The sequence below is a fragment of the Pelophylax lessonae genome (genome assembly GCF_965119305.1).
Source record: "Pelophylax lessonae genome assembly, chromosome: 1".
Taxonomy (NCBI): Eukaryota; Metazoa; Chordata; class Amphibia; order Anura; family Ranidae; genus Pelophylax; species Pelophylax lessonae.
Genome location: NC_138768.1, coordinates 273,559,950 through 273,577,822, shown reverse-complemented (window position 1 = coordinate 273,577,822; position 17,873 = coordinate 273,559,950). Strand labels below are relative to the sequence as shown.

General features: G+C 43.2%; 1 protein-coding gene across 1 annotated transcript in view; it reads left to right on the top strand.

Annotated features, from left to right (window-relative positions):
* RAB36 (RAB36, member RAS oncogene family) overlaps positions 1–17,873 on the top strand; it is a 42,710-nt gene that overhangs the window by 4,349 nt on the left and 20,488 nt on the right. Inside the window, exons 2-4 of the mRNA XM_082243570.1 lie at positions 251–342; positions 9,872–9,937; positions 15,305–15,406. Coding sequence (XP_082099696.1) covers positions 251–342; positions 9,872–9,937; positions 15,305–15,406 — 260 coding nt within the window. The remainder of the gene's footprint in view (positions 1–250; positions 343–9,871; positions 9,938–15,304; positions 15,407–17,873) is intronic.

Genomic DNA, 17,873 nt, shown 5'->3' with positions numbered 1-17,873 from the left:
CTGTTAGGTAAATAATACATACAGATATCTACACAAGGTGACATTTGTAGAGGTATCATGAACCAAAGGATTTGGTTACAAAAAAGGGACGGTTCCTTTACATGAGGAACAGCTGGGAGATATACAAACCTGTTCCATTCCTGAAAACACCGGGCAGCCATTTATTTAGATGTCTCTTCTTTTGTTTGGGATTTAAGGTACTTGGAGTACAGGAGCATCTGAAGTGAATACGTATTGTTTTACATTGCAGTGTTACACACCTGAAGCTTGCCTGCATTACAGAACAAATTTCGATGATCAGGTGAAGAACGCATGCCAGCAGCGCCATGCGGGACCCTTTGGGTGAGTTTGGACATGGAGAACACATACTGTATTTTTCTTGTGCTCCCGTTATTTACCATGTAGGCTTATTGTAACCTTAAAACAAATCTATATCATTAAGGCTTCGTTTCCACTATTGCGACTTGCTGTGCGACTTGACACATGTCAAGTCGCACAGCAAGTCAAAACCCATTGATTTTCAATTCGGCCCGTTTCCACTGCCACGACCTGAGTTGCGGCGACTTCAAAAGTAGTTCGTGCAATCTCAACCATGTGTTTTTACTGTCCCCCCCAAATTGCAAGTGTAAACCTAGCCTAAAACTCTTTGTCCAAGGACGTTGTTCAATCTCGCTCTCTACTAAGGGAATAGTGACAAAGGGACATCTTGCCAGAGAGGGACGAAAGCCATAGGAGAAGGTAGATGGTCTCTTAGCAATACTGTTGGTGACAAGTTCCCCCCAAGAACAGGATGACTTGTGTGACATGGCCCTAATAAGACAAGGTTACATAAATCGTAATCTATGGTAACTCTCTTACTCATTTTTAATTGATGGCTTAGTGACATTTATAGCTGTCTTGAAGCAGCAGGTTTATGTAGCAAAATAATGATTGCTTTATCTGAGGATCCTGCAATGCAAACATGTACTTTGACACATTCATACACTTCCCATGGTAACAGAAATGGCTTTCTAAGTCCTTAGTGCTACATTTATGTGTGTACAGCAATCACATCTTAATTTAATGCAGTAGATGAATAGATGACCAGGAGCAGGGAATTTAACTTCAGACATATTCTTTGACTAACAATACAGGAGGCTTTTGTGTGTGTGTTTAAAACCAAAGCTTCGTGAGCAAATGATCAACAATGATCACTTGGATCTCATGTTCCCTGAGCACAATTGTCTCTCAATGTTTACAGGCTCTATATCACTACATAAACTATTTTCACATCTGCAATATATTTGTAAATGGTGTTTTTTTTTTGTATGGAAGAAGATTGGTTTTTGGGGTAATTACTGCCATACTGGTCATTTACTTGGGATAATGTTTACATAAATATTGAGGTTCTTTATAAAGATGTTTATCATTTATTGATTATATTAATGATGAATAAATATGTTTCCCAGTTTAAATTAAAGATCTTGTGCCAACCCCCCCCCCCCCAAAAAAAGGTGTCCCTCTGCCCCAAAGGGCTCCTGCCAGGTCTTTCAGAATCTCCATGACACTTAGGGCCTAAAGTACTCACAGGATCCCCGCCAGGTCTCCCAGGTTTTCCAGAACTATTAGAAGCATCAGTGCTCACAATATCTTTGCTGGGTCTTCCAGGATTCCAGAACTCATAGGACCTCCAGTACTCACAGGATTCCTGATAGCTATTCCAGGCTTTCCAGATCTCCTAGGACCTTCAGTAATCGCAAGATTCCTGCTAAGCGTTCCTCGATTCCAGAACTCATAGCAACTCCAGTATACACAGAAATCTTGATGGTTATTCCAGGATTTTCAGATCTCCTAGGACCTCCAGTACTCAAAGAATCCCTGATAGTTATTCGAGGATTTCCAGATCTCCTAGGACAGTGATGGCAAACCTTGGCACTCCAAATGTTTTTAGAACTACATTTCCCATGATGCTCAACTATACTGTAGAGTGCATGAGCATCATGGGATATGCAGTTCCAAAACATCTGGGGTGCCAAGGTTCGCCATCACTGTCCTCAGACCTCCAGTAATCACAGGATCCCTGTCAGGTCTTCCTGGATTCCAGAACATCTAAGACCTTCAGTATTCACGGGATCCCTGATAGTTATTCCAGGATTTCCAGATCTCATAGGACCTCCAGTAATCACAGTATCCCTGCCAGGTCTTCCTAGAATACAGAACGCCTAGGACCTCCAGTATTCATAGGGTCCCTGATGGTTATTCCAGGATTTCCAGATCTCCTAGGACCTCCAGTACTCACAGGATTCCTGCCAGGCCTTCGTGGATTCCTGATCTCCTAGCCACTCCAGTATTCACAGAAACCCTGATGGGTTTTCCAAGATTTACAGATTTTTTAGGACCTCCAGTACAGGATCCCTGCCAGGTTTTCCAGAACTACTAGAAGCTCCAGTACTCACAAGATCCCTGATGGTTATTCAAGGATTTCCAAATCTCATAGGACCTCCAGTAATCACAGGATTCCTGCCAGGTCTTCCTGGATTCCACAATTCCTAGGACCTCCACTATTCACAGAGTCCCTGATGGTTATGCCAGGATTTCCAGATCTCACAGGACCTCCAGTAATCACAGGATCCCTGCCAGATCTTCCAGGATTTCCAGAACTCATAGAAGCTCTAGTAGTCAGAGGATTCCTGATGGTTCATCCAGGATATCAAGAATTCCTAGAACATCTAGTGCTCATATGATCCATGCAGGGCCGGTGCTTCCACTAGGCAAACTAGGCAGCCGCCTAGGGCGCATTGCCATCTAGGGGCGCAGCCACTAGTCAGCACTCACTCTCCGTCATGAATGAGTCGAGTGAGCTGAGGAAAGGGGCGGCAGTGGGGGAGGAAGAAGGGACAGAGGAAGATGCCAGGTGTTTGGGGCAGTGGCAGAACTAGCAGGCCCTGGCTTTCCACCATTGTTGGGGGAGCCCCAAGGGGCAGGAAAGGAGCCCACCGGAGTGCTAACTGTATAATGATCCTCTTTGTCTGGAGCTGAGCAGCCTAATCCCTGGGCAGGAAGTGAATCTCTAATCTGAGCTGGTGGGCAGCCGTTCATTTCCCTGGGTCGGTATTAAGCAGGGAGTGGAGGAGAGCTGCACCTGAGCCGGAGCTTGGCACTGGAGGGCGGCACCTTTACTGGAGCAGAAGCGACGAGGCAATGGAATGGTCTGAGGATGTTGGTGATGAAGGAGGTGCGGAGCTCTCTGACTGCTGCTTCTCCCTCCACCAATAGCCAGTTGGAGCTGTGGTGAGCACTGTGGTCCAGGAGAGGAGCATCCTGGGAGAAGGAATAAGCAAGATCATGGTGAAGGAGGGCAGAGTGCAGGCCACTCTCTTTATACTGCCCAGTAAGTGTCCCCAGAACAGGGAATCAGGGTCCCTGGGTGTGACATGGAGTATCCCTGGTGTAAAAGAGAATTGCGGTCACCAGGTATGCCATGGGGAATCGGAGTCACCAGGTGTGACATGGGGGAGAGGGGTCACAAGTGTAACAGGGGTTTGGGGGTCACCAGGTGTGCCATGAGGAATTGGGATCCCTGGGTGTGCCATGGGGGATTGAGGTCCCCAGGTGTGACATGGAGGAACATCAGGGTCCCCAGGTGTGACATGGAAAAACATCAGGGTCTCCAGGAATGACATGGAGGAGCATCAGGGTCCCCAGGTGTGACATAGAGGAACATCAGGGTCCCCAGGTGTGACATGGAGGAACATCAGGGTCCCCAGGTGTGACATGGAAAAACATCAGGGTCTCCGGGAATGACATAGAGGAACATTGGGATCCCTGGGTATGACAGCATTACATGGAGGAACCATCAGATCAGGGTCACTGGATATGACATAGAGCAGTTTTTAACCCCTTCCCTTTTTATTTTTATTTTTTTTGGGAGGGGCACAAGTAGCTGATCTTGCCTAGGGCGTAAAACAGTCTAGCACCGGCCCTGGATCCATGCCGGGGTCTTCTAGGATTTCCAGATCTCCTAGGATCTCCAGTACACATGGAATCCATTTTAGGTTTTTCAGGATTCTTAGGATCTCCACTACTTTCAGGATTACCAAGGTCCCAGTACCAAAACTGGGTGTATAGATTAACCAGGAAGGGTATTTAAAGAGGATCTTCAGTCATATGTGCCAAAATTAAAAGTCAGCAGCTGACTTCTATTAAACAGAGACCTACCTTTCCAAGGATTCAGAGCGGTCCTCACCCAGACTGATCCTTCCTTGGTCCTTCATCGCATGCGTGAGCCACAATGTCCTTTGTAAATGCACAAACATCACAGGTCCCATCAGGCTGCGGGCAGGGAGGGAGGAGGAGACTGGCGGATCACCTAGGGGAATTGGAAATGGGTACCTGTCAAAACTAGGTACCCACTCCCTCCAAAAAAATAAATAATAAATAAATAAATATAATAGTTGCTATATAAATTGATATTTACACTGGGGGATTTTTTTAAATGAAGAAACCAGGGCCATAATTTGGTTGCCGATATTGAGTGATCAGGTTTCACCCTTTAACCTTTAGAAACAAGGAATCTTGCAGGTCACAGTGGGCAATACCTCCAATCTTGTTCCCTAGTGGTCTCTTCTGTCATAAGTGCCTCTCCCAGCCTCAGCAGTAATGTAATCTGGGCTTTGTTTGACAAGTTAGTTTGTTATAATGTGCTAAATATGCTGTGCAGTGAGTTCAATACCGCTTTAAGTCTGAATTTGCGGTCATTAATATTATATGCCACAGGTTTATTCTAACGCTGTGCCTTAACCACTTGCCGACTGCCTAACGACGATTTACATCGGCAGTCAGCCCCTCACAGGCAAAGGGACGTAGATCTACGTCGCTAGCCTGTGAGGCTCTAGGGAGCGAGCGCGCGCCCCCGGAGGCGCGCTCCCGCTTCCGCATGGTCACGGACCCCCCCGCGCGTGTGACCGGCGGACCCGATGTCCGCCGGTCACTCTGCGATCGCTGCTGCAGAGGGAGAAAGTCAGGCGGCTAGTGTAAACAAGCGGCCTGTCATTCTCCCCTGTGTAGAAACAATGATCACACGGTTCTACTATGTAGGACCGTTGATCATTGTTCCTACAGCCCAAGCCACAGCCAATCACAGTTAGAATCACGCCCCTAGGGACACACACAGCCCCTCCCTCTAAAAAAAAGTTAACCCCTTCACTGCCAGTGTAATTTTACAGTAACAGTGCATATGTATAGCACTGATTACTGTAGAAATGTCACTGGTAACCCCAAAAGTGGCAAAAATGTCAGTCAAGGATCCGATCTGTCCGCCGCAATGTCGCAGTCCCGCAAAAAAAATCGCAGATCGCCGCCATTACGCGTTAAAAAAAAAAACAAAAAAAATTACAAAAATCTTTCCCTTTGTTAGTAAACGCGATAACTTTTGCGCAAACCAATCAAAATACGCTTTTTGCGATTTTTTTTTACCAAACATATGTAGCATAAAACAAATTGGCCGAAAATGTTAAAAAATTTTGATTTTTACATTTTTTTGGGGGGAATTTCATATAAAAAATGTGAAAAATATTGCTATTTTTGCAAAATTGACGCTCTTTTTTTGTTTATAGCGCATGATCAAAAAATCGCACAGGTGATCAAATACCACCAAAAGAAAGCTCTGTTTGTGGGAAAAAAAGGACCTCAAATTCGTTTAGGTACAGCGTCGCACGACCACGCAATTGTCCGTTAAAGTCACGCAGTGCCGAATCGCAAATAATACCCCCTGGTCAGGAAGGGGGTAAAATCTTCCGGGGCTTAAGTGGTTAAGGTTCAGGTGTAACTGAGAAGATGAGGATTTTTGCTAATCAGAAAATCACAATTCTGCAGAGGACCTATCAACCTACACTATACTTGATATACAAGTCCTGTTAATATTAAAAGTATGCAGAAAAGTAGTAAATGTCACATGGCTGGCAAATATGCAGTGCAATATAAAAATCCTGATACTTCGTCTTGTGACTTATATACAGTATGTCACAAAAGTGAGTACACCCCTCACATTTTTGTAAATATTTTATTATATCTTTTCATGTGACAACACTGAAGAAATTACACTTTGCTACAATGTAAAGTAGTGAGTGTACAGCTTGTATAACTGTAAATTTGCTGTCCCCTCAAAATAACTCAACACACATTAACGTCTCTAAACCGCTGGCAACAAAAGTGAATACACCCCTAAGTGAATATGTCCAAATTGGCCCCAATTAGCCACTTTCCATCCCCCAGTATAATGCGACTCGTTAGTGTTACAAGGTCTCAGGTGTGAATGTGTTAAATTTGATATCGCTCTCACTCTCTCATACTGGTTACTCAGTTCAACATGGCACTTCTTGGCAAAGTTGCTCTGTAAGTGTGGCCTAGGCTATAAGAAGATTGCCAGGACCCGGAAACTGAGCTGCAGCACGGTTGCCAAGACCATACAGCGGTTTAACAGGACAGGTTCTACTCAGAACAGGCCTTGCCATGGTCGACCAAAGAAGTTGAGTGCACTTGCTCAGCGTCATATCCAGAGGTTGTCTTTGGGAAATATATATATGAGTGCTGCCAGTATTGCTGCAGAGGTTGAAGGGGGGGGTCAGCCTGTCAGTGCTCAAACCATACGCCGTACACTGCATCAAATTGGGCTGCATGGCTGTTGTCCCAGAAGGAAGCCTCTTCTAAAGATGATGCACAAGAAAGCCCGCAACCAGTTTACTGAAGACAAGCAGACTAAGGAAATGGATTACTGAAACCATGTCTTGTGGTCTGATGAGACCAAGATAAACTTATTTGGTTCAGATGGTGTCAAGCGTGTGTGGCGGAAACCAGGTGAGGAGTAAAAAAACAATTGTGTCTTGCCTACAGTCAAGCATGGTGGTGGGAGTGTCATTGTCTGGGGCTGCCGGCACTGGGGAGCTACAGTTCATTGAGGGAACCATGAATGTACTGTGACATACTGAAGCAGAGCATGATCCCCTCCCTTCGGAGACTGGGCCGCAGGGCAGTATTCCAACATAACCACCCCAAACACACCTCCAAGACGACCACTGCCTTGCTAAAGAAGCTGAGGGAAAAGGTGATTGACTGGCCAAGCATGTCTCCAGACTTAAACCCTATTGGCATCTGAGGGGCATCCTCAAACGGAAGGTGGAGGAGCGCAAGGTCTCTAACATCCACCAGCTCCGTGATGTCATCATGGAGGAGTGGAAGAGGAATTCAGTGGCAACCTGTGAAGCTCTGGTGAACTCCATGCCCAAGAGGGTTAGGGCAGTGCTGAAAAATAATGGTGGCCACACAAAATTTTGACACTTTGGGCCAAATTTAAACAATTTCACTTAAATCTATATATATATATATATATATATACACACTATATTGTGAAAAGTATGGGGATGCCTGCCTTTACACGCACATGAATTTTAGTGGCATCCCAGTCCTAGTTCATAGGGTTCACTATTGACTTGGCCCACCCTTTGCAGCTATAACAGCTTAAAGTCTTCTGGGAAGGCTGTCCACAAGGTTTAGAAGTGTTTCTATGGGAAGGTTTGACCATTCTCCCAGAAGTGCATTTGTGAGGTCAGGCACTGATGTTGGACGAGAAGGCCTGGCTCGCAGTCTCTGCTCTAATTCATCCCAAAGGTTTTCTATCGGGTTGAAGTCAGTACTCTGTGCAGACCAGTCAAGTTCCTCCACCCCAAGCTTGCTCATCCATGTCTTTATGGACCTTGCTTTGTGCTCTGGTGCACAGTCATGTCGGAACAGAAAGGGCCATCCCCAAACTGTTCCTACAAAGTCAGGAGCATGAAATGTCTTGGTATGCTAATGCCTTAGAAGTTCCCTTTACTGGAACTAAGGGGCCAAGCCCAACCCCTGAAAAACACCATAATCCCTACCCCCCCCCCCACTAAATGATTTAGACCAGTGCACAAAGCAAGGTCCATAAAGACATGAATGAGGGAGTTTGGGGTGGAGGAACTTAACTGACCTGTACAAAGTCCTAACCTCAACCTGACAGAACACCTTTGGAATGAATTAGAGTGGAGACTGTGAGCCAGACCTTCTCGCCAACATCAGTGCCGGACCTCCCAAATGCACTTCTGTAAGAATGGTCAAACATTCCCATAGACACACTCCTAAACCTTGTGGACAGCCTTCCCAGAAGAGTTGAAGCTGTTATAGCTGCAAAGTGTGGGCCAAGTCAATATTGAACCCTACGGAATAGGACTGGGATGCCATTAAAATCCATGTGCATGTAAAGGCAGACGTCCCCATACTTTTTACAATATAGTGTGTGTGTGTGTGTATACATATATATATATATATATATATATATACAGTATATATAAATGGTGGGTTTATTGAATGCATTTAAAAATATAATGTAACTTTTTTTTATCAGGTACTGTATCTGTAATCCTGCATATAAATATTTTGTATTTTCCTCTCCTGCCAGCAGATTTAGCTCTACATTTCTTTTTACGTGTTTTTCAGCAATCATTTTATGTTTCAATCAGGGGTGTCCAATCTTTTGACTTTCCTGGGCCACATTGGAAGAAGAGGAATTTTTTTGGGCCACACATAAAGTATACTAACAATAAGGATTGCTGATGAGCAGAAAAACCCAGCCCAGGCAGATCAGAAGTTAATGATCACTGATATAGATAATGTACCTATCTGAAGAATAAAACTTAATTTTTTTTGTATTTTTTTATTATAAAAGTAAGAGGGCAACATAAAACTAGTGTGATATTTAAAACTGTTTTTGATAAACTAACACATCAATATCTCGTTCGATGGATGTAGTAGCAATTCTTAAAGTGGATTTCCGGCCACAAAAAAATATTTTCAATGAAAATACCCCCGGGACAGTCAGGGCTAGTACATTCCACAATGGCTAGCCTCTGATCTGTCCCGGTCCGCACTTACCTGCAAGAAGAAATACTCACTTTTAAAATTTCTTCTCCAGCATTGCCATCTCTGTTGTGGGCAGCTGAAGCCAGCGCGTCCTCTTCTGTGTCCTCTTCCGTGTCCTCTTCCGTGTCTTCTTCTCCCAGAATGCGTCTGCACCGGCCCCTCTCGTCACTTCCGGTGCGGCGCCGCATTCCTCCACAGCTTCTGGGCATGCCCAGAAGCTGTTTAGCAGGGAATGTGGTGCCGCACCGGAAGTGACGAGCGGGGCCGGTGGCGTCGCATTGATTCCTGGGAGCGATGACGTTCAGCTCCCAGGAATCATTGCAAACCGGAAGTGATGGCGCGGGCCGCGGCCGCCGAGGGAGGAAGTTCAAGAAAGGTGAGTATTTCTTTCTACAATTACAAGGTAAGTAAAAAAAAAAAAAATCCTAACTATCCTTTTCAGGTGAAGAAAAGCAAGCGGATGGCCACAAAGTCGATTATGTCGATTTTGTGGCCGGAACTCCGCTTTAATGAATTCTCAAGGTGCTCATTAGATATTTTGGTGCTAATTTTGCACTTTGTGTGCTTCATCCGTAAAAATATTTGCTCACAAATAGAGGTGCTCCCGAAAGCTGATGATATTATTAAGGCGTGACTGTGAAAAGTGGAGGATTTTTCTTTAGGAATATAAAACTTAAAAAATCCAATAAAGAGATAATGTCAGATTTTCTTTTGGCCACATGTGTTCGCTAAACACATGCGTGTAAATGCAATTTTACAAAAAATTCCCCCCAAAAATCAAAATTTTTATGTAAATTTACGATTTTGTGTTGAGCCACATTTATAGCTGCCTTGGGCTACACGCAGCCCGTGGCATGCAGGTTTGGACACCCCTGTTTTAATTGATTGCTATGATTCTTTTGGATGGTGTACAGTAATTACTAGAAATTGTATTAATTGTGGTATTTTACAGGTTGAAAATGGCTAAAGTTGTAATGGTGGGAGACCTATATGTAGGGAAAACCAGCCTGATCAACAGGTACGCTACAATTTCTTTATGTTTTTTTTTTAATCTGTATCATTTTGTGCATAAAGCAGATCAAGAACAAAATCATGGTTTGAAATACATTATTTTCCAATTTTTGGTGTAGATGGTAACCCAGAATATAAACCTAAATCAACACTGGACACTGGCTGCATTTAGAATGTGGAGGAGAGATTTCTTGTGTCTATGATTTGGGGTAGTATTAAGTAGAGTAATTAAACTAATGGGTTGTTTCCCAGGTCAATATATATGTAAGTTTGTGGAGCAGCCTTGAACTAAAAATCGTTTTCTAAAATTTGAGAAATCAAATAGCCATATACCAGTATAAAGGTTAATTAGTTAATTTGGATATTTGTGATTTTTAAAGTGACACAAACAAAATAAAAATTCCCAGTGAACCAGTTTTTTTTTTTTTTTACATTCACAAAGACAAGTATGCATTTTCTATAAAATTGTATGTATTCTTCACTTGCAATCATTATCTCCTATTTTGATGTTTGTTTTTGAACCATTTGCTGACCCCTGGCAGTACATATACTGCAGCAGGTCAGCTCTGTCCTGCGAAACGACATAACTGTAGGTCGATTTGCGGGACCGCTAGTGGGGGCGTAATGGAGCGGATCCAGTTCAGCTGGACTGGCCTGTGTCTGCCGGCTTAATAGCTGTTGGTTCCTCCCGTGTGGTCATGTAAAGAAAGTATGCTCCATATAGTGTAGTGATCCTTAGTAAAACGTTTATTTAATCCTCCGATATGTACAATTAATGTAGCATAAAAATAAGGTAAAATCTTGATAAAATCACATAAAAAATCTGCGTGGCCGTCACGGTATGTATGAACTGGGGCTGGAACGCGGTACTGCAGGTACCTTTTCTGGTTTGCGTTCCAAAGTTCAGTCACGTGATGCCGCTATGTGCGTTCCACTTACGCGTTTTGTCAGCACGCTGACATCTTCAGAGATTAGCAGGTCCGGCGGCCACAACGTCCGGCGGACACCTGCGATCGCTCCCTGTGCAGACAGAACGGCGGTCTGCCATTGTAAACACGACAGACTGCTGTTCTGTCAGTAATAAACACAGGGACCCTGTGTTCCTCTTATTTAGGAACACAGGTCTCTGTGGTTATTCAGCAAGTCTATCCCCCACACAGTTAGAAAGCACCAGAAAGGTAACAAAAACAAGAGAAGGGCGCACCAACGCAATACCACTAAACATTTATTGGAAGATAGAAAAGGTATTATACATTTTTGGCTCTGAGGAAGAGGGTTCTCCCTCGAAACGTGTCAGTCTAACCTGTATAGATACCATCTGGCCTCCTTGCAGTATTGGAACAGCCCATGTCCTGAAGGATATCTGTCCATACAGTGTTTTGACATGCGTATTGATTACATGCGTTTGTGAGTATGATACCTTTTTTTACCTTTCAATAAATGTTTAATAGTATTGCACTAGGTCGGTGCGTCCTTCTCTTGTTTTCATTACCTTTCTAGTTCTTATGGATACCCATGGTACTGAGAGGGCAGCAAGACTCTAGGCGCCACTAACGAAGTATAAGTTACACTTCCTTCTCCTAAAGCATAAAACCTGAATGCAGGAGATTTACTTTTAGTTAGAAAGCACACCCTAAAGGCACATTTAACCCTTTGATCGCCCCTGGTGTTAACCCCTTCCCTGCCAGTGTCATTAGTACAGTAGCAGTGCATATTTTTAGCACTGATTACTGTAGTAATGACACTGGTCCCCCCAAAAGTGTCAAAGCTGTCAGTTAGGTGTCCGATCTGTCCGCGGCAATCCAGCTATAAATCGCTGATCACTGCCATTACTAGTAAAAAAAAAGAATTAAATAAAAATGGAATAAATCTTTCCCCTAGTTTGTAGACGCGATAACTTTTGCGCAAACCAATCAATTTACAATAATATTAATTATTATTAATATTAATTAATAGCAAAAATATGTAGCAGAATACATATTAGCCGAAAATGATGAAAAATGTTGATTTTTAATTTTTTTAAATTTTTTATTGTGAATGATTTATAGCATAAAGTAAAAAAAATTGATTGTTTTTTTCAGAGTTGTCGTTTTTAATTTTTTTGTTTATAGCGCAAAAAATAAAAAACGCAGTCGTGATCAAATACCACCAAAAGAAAGCTCTCTTTCTGGGAAGAAAATTACATACATTTTATTTGGGTACAGCGTTGCATGACCGTAAAATTATCAGTTGAAGTAACGCAGAGCCGTATTGCTGTTCTCTCTCCTTGGGCAGGGTGAATGGTCCTTTCTCCGCCCCCTCCTGTTGTGGGTTCGCATTGCTCTCCGCACAGGCTATGTACATCACAGTTATGATTAGCACTGTAGCTATTGAGGAACCTATCTAAATGAGCTTTTGTGTCCAGAGTTAACCTCAACTTCTGGAAGATTTACCCCCCTTTATGACCACTGACCAGGCCATTTTTTGCGATATGACACTGCGTTACTTTAACTGATAATTTTGCGGTCATGCAGCGCTGTACCAAAATAAAATTAATTTTAATAATAGTAATTTTCTTCCCAGAAATAGAGCTTTATTTTGGTGGTATTTGATCACCACTGCGTTTTTTATTTTTTGCACTATAAACAAAAAAGATGGACAATATTGAAAAAAAAAAAAACAATATTTTTTACTTTCTTCAATAAACATATACAAACATAAATAAATAAATAAATAAATAAACAAATAAATTTAAAAATCAAATTTCTTCATAAATTTAGGCCAATGTGTATTCTGCTACAAGTTTTTGGGATAAAAAAATTCTCAATAAGCGTATATTGATTGGTTTACAAGAACGTTATACAAACTATGGGATATATACTGGAATTTTTATTTATTTTTTTTTTTATACTAGTAAGAGCAGCAATCAACGACTTATAGTGGGACTGCGATATTGCGGCGGTCAATCGGACACTAGTTGACACTTTTGACATTTTGCGGCAACCAGTGACACTAATACAGGGATCAATGTAAAAAATATGCACTGTCACTGTACTAATGACACTGGCTGGGAAGGGGTTAAACATCTAGGGTGATCAAAGGGTTAAATGTGTGCCTAGCCAGTGTTTGTGTTTACTATGAGTGCTGGTTTTACTAGGGTAAAGAGATGGATTTGAGTCACACACACAGAATCCATCCCTTCCCTCCTTTTAGAAATGAAACTCTGCTTTGTTTACATAGGCAGAGCTCCATTCTGAGTCTCTGCCCGATGATCAGCGGGTGCCCGCGGACATCTGGTGTCCGGCACCCGCAGGTCGGCTTCTGCTTTTAATAATCAGAGTTCTGGTGGTGCGCCTGTGGCGGAAGTGCGGGATCACATATATATATATATATACACATATATATATATATATGTGTGTGTGTGTGTGTGATCCTGTGAAGAGCTTCCTTCCTGTAGCAGTAAAACTGCTATAGGGCAGTCAGCAAGTGATTAAACAGGCAATACATAGAGCAATGGTGGTATTAATGTTCAGTATACCATTGAATCTAATTAGATTATAGTACATTGTGGTATAATCAGTGAAGTATCAATTTGAATTGCTTGGTTTAGGATACTGCATTCTGTTCATTGATTTGTTTTCTTTGTTTCTTTCTTAACCACTTTACTACCAGTCACGTAACCTCTACGTCGGCTGACTTTGAGTGGTTATACCGGGATGATGCCTCTAGCTAGAGGCATCATCCCGGTACCGTTGTTTGAAGCCGACGGTCGGCTTTCCGTCGGTAACGATCGATGCGGCTCGGGAGCCGCTCGATCGTTACCCGGGGGGGCGGGAGGGGACGTCCCCCCCCTCCCGCCGCCTTCCGCGGCTTTGCTCGGGGCTACCGTCCCACCGGGAGCCCCGAGCACCCAGCCGGCACGTCCGCCGGCTGGATGGAGTCCCGATGAATGCCGGAAACGGCATCGATCGGGTCTCCGATGACGTAACCCGGAGGCGGCGTCCATGACGTCACGTCCGGGTTACTGTGCTGCAAAAGGCGGCAGATTTGAAAAACGGCTGTATGCAAAAATGCAGTTTTCGGCGTTTTGCATACAGGGAAGTGTAGTGGAGGGGTCTAGGGTCTTTTAGACCCTCGATCCCTCCATAAAGAGTACCTGTCACGACATATTGCTGTCACCAGGGATGTTTACATTGCTTGTGACAGCAATAAAAGTGATCAGATTTTTTTTTTTTTTAAAAACCTGTAATAAAGTTTAAAAAAAAAGAAAAAATAAATAGGAAAAAAAAAAAAAAAAAAAATTTAGCCGTCCCCGTCACCGTTAGCTCGCGCACAAAAAAAAACGTATACGCAAGTCGAGCCGCAAATGAAATCGCTGTTCAAACCACACATGTGAGGTATCGCCGCGATCGCCAGAGCGTGGGCAATAATTAAAAAAAAAGAGCTACACTCTAACTCTAAACTGGTAACCGTTAAATAAATTTAAAGCGTCGCAGATTGAGATCTCTATTGACCGTAGTTTGTCGCCATCCCACGGGGGGGCGCAATTTTAAACCGTAACATGTTTGGTATCTATTTACTCGGCGTGACATCATCTTTCACAATATACAAAAAAAATGGGCTAACTTTACTGTTTAGTATTTTTTAAATGCAGTGAAATGTGATTTTTCAAATTTTTTCCAAAAAAATGGCGTTTTAAAGACCGCTGCGCAAATACCGCGTGACAAAAAATTTTGCAATGACCGACATTTTATTCTCCAGAGTCTTTGCTAAAAAAATATATATAATGTTTGGGGGTTCTAAGTAGTTTTCTAGGAAAAAATACTGGTTTTAACTTGTGAACAAAAAGTTTCCGAAATAGGGCTGGGGGTAAAGTGGTTAAGGTAGGACTATAGTCAAAACTTTTTTTTTTTTCATTTTGGATAGACTAAGCAGGGATGGTTACAACCCCTTTAAGGGTAATATTTGCCTTCTTCTACCCATTGGAAAGATTTCCCTTCACTTCCTGTCCCATAGCCAAAACAGGAAGTGAGAGGAAATCCCTGCAAATTACGGGAATATCTTGGGGACCTCCAGGTCACCAGAACTAGTGTCCCCATTGAAGATTTCCCCTCTATTGCTTTTCTAGGGACAGGCCAAGTTTGGGATTTTCTTTTACTTTCATTTTAAATGTTCCAGTCTTTCTCCACTCTATCCAAAACTAAAGAAAAAGTTTTGTCTTTAGTTATACTTCACTATACTTTTTTATGTTTTATGTGCTTTGCTTTGAAACATTTGTATCCAATGAAAGTGTGTATATTTTTATTTTTTGTTCCAGTGTGACAAAATGACATTCAGAGTTCTTTAGATTTTACTGTACCTACAAGACAATGATTGTGATTGTTCCCTACTGCAGGTTTTGCAAGAATGCCTTTGACCGTGACTACAAAGCAACAATTGGTGTTGATTTTGAAATTGAGCGGTTTGAAATCTTGGGTGTACCATTTAACCTCCAGATGTAAGTCAGATTTTAAACATTTCAGAGCACTTACTGTGCACATTCATTTATTCTAAGAATTTCTTACTGTGCACAGCATACCTTATAAACACTGTAAAAAGTACAGTCTTATAGCGGGGGAGAGGACTGAAGCTCAAGAACTGTATTTAAAGTATATCTAAAGCCAAACCTATCAGTGTCCTATTGGGAAGATTTCTCTGCTCTTACCGTCCTGTAGACACAATGTTAACTAAAAGAAAATCTCTCCAGAGTTAGAGAAATTCCCTCTAGGATAGATGTTCCCTCTAATTAGGTTTGGATAGTAAATTAAGTCCAATTCAAAAAAATTAAAAAAATAACGATTATGCGGCATTTACCAGGAAAAAAATTTGCCGGTAAATATCCCAAAAAAAGCTTTTAAGTCCAATTCACAATTCACAGACGGCCAGAGAATTAAAAAGGCATGCAATGATTACCACCAGGGTATTGCTAGTGGTATCACATGTGGTATTTGTCAAAAACAGCCTGGCGGCTTTGAGGCTGTTCTTTGGCAAATAGCTGGTTGCTAAGTAGCGGGCCGGTAAGTAGCGAGTCTTTAACAACCAATGACTCGTCAGCTGGCTTCCCCACTAACAGCTGATTGTAGGAAAAAAAAGCCGACAATTAAAAAGTACGAGAAAAAAACAGCATCCCCCCCCCCTCAGTCCATTCCAGGCCCTCAGTCTATTCCACGCTTTACCGTGTGGGGTCCCCACCAAAATCCATGCCAGACCCTTATTCGAGCATGCATTCTGGCAGGTCAGGAAAGGGTGGAGGATGAGAGAGTGCCCCCCACCAACTATACCAGGCCACATGCCCTCAACGTGAGGGTGTGGGTGCTTTGGGGCAGGGAGGGCTCTACCCCCCCCCACCCCAAAGCATCTTCTTCCCATGTTGATAGGGATAAGGGCCCCATCCCCACAACCATGGTCGGTGGTTGTAGGGGTCTGCGGGCAAGGGGCTTATTGGAATCTGATAGCTCCCTTTAACAAGGGGGACCCCAGATCCCGCCCCCCATGTGAATGAGTATGGGGTACATTCTCCAAAATAGTGTCAAAAAGTAAGAAAAACCCAGAGACAGTTTTTAACAAATCCTTTAAGTGGCAACCGTGGCCGGGCTTTCACAAGGGGCCCCCAGATCCCCCCCCCCCCCATGTGAATGAGTATGGTACCCATTCTCCAAAAAAAGTGTCAAAAAGTAAGAAAAACCCAGAGACAGTTTTTTACAAATCCTTTATTAAAAAATAAAAAAGACAGTGTTCCCCGATGTAAATCCATCGTCAATCACGACGCCCGTGCACCACCAGAACTGAAAAACAAACAAAAAAAATAAGAGCTCTGCTCTCGAGGATGGCTGGCCGGCAAATGCCTCCTTCTCTGTTTGACAGTTCTTATATAGGTAAGGGCAGGGCCACCTGGTGACGTCACCTGGTGGCCCTGCCCCCTCATGACATATTGACCCAGCATGCAACGGTCCGTGACATCACGAAAGGGGTGGTGCCACCAGGTGACGTGACCAGATGGCTCCGCCCTTACCTATATAATAACTGTGAAACAGTGAAGGAGGTATTCAGCAGCCAGAGGTCCTCAGGAGCGGAGCTCTTTTTTTTGTTTGTTTTTCAGTTCTGGCCGTGCACGGTGTCGTGATCGACAATGGATTTACATCGGGGAACATTTCTTTTTTTTTTTTTTTTTTTTTTTTTTTTAATAAAGGATTTGTAAAAAAAACTGTCTCTGGGTTTTTCTTACTTTTTGACATATTTTTTGGAGAATGGGTACCATACTCATTCACATGGGGGGGGGGCGGGATCTGGGGGCCCCCTTGTGAAAGTCCGTCCACAGTTGTGGGGATGAGGCCCTTGTCCCCATCAACATGGGGAAAAGGTGCTTTGGGATGGAAGCTGAGCCCTGAAAGCACCCCTGCTGGTATGGTTCAGGAGGGCCCAGACAAGGGTCTGGTATGGATTTTGAGGGGGAACCCAAGCCGTTCTTTTCTTTTTTAATCTTGGCGCGAGGCTTTTTAATTGTTGGCTTTTTGTTTTTTACAATCAGCTGTTAGCGGGGAAGCCCCCTTACAGCTGAGTCACCAGTTGTTAAGGGCGCGGCGGCCGGCTTCCTGGGCTGTTGCTTAAGTGGGGTACACACTAGTAGAAAATCTGCCGAAAATTCCTGTCCGAGGTAAAATCCTCCGATTTTCGCCTAGTGTGTACACAACTTTCAGCAGCCGATGCCGACATTTTCAACGAAAAAAAACGGAGGGACAAACACCAAAATTGTTTTCGTCCGTCCCCAGACGACCGATTTTCGTTTAATGTGTATGCAGTACGTCCGTGAAAAATCGGATACGAAAGACTGCGCATGATCTGAAGTTGCTGACAACCCGCAAGTCTAGGAACAAATTTGCCAAAAAAAAGAAAAATCGGACGAGAAATTTCATGAACATTTATGC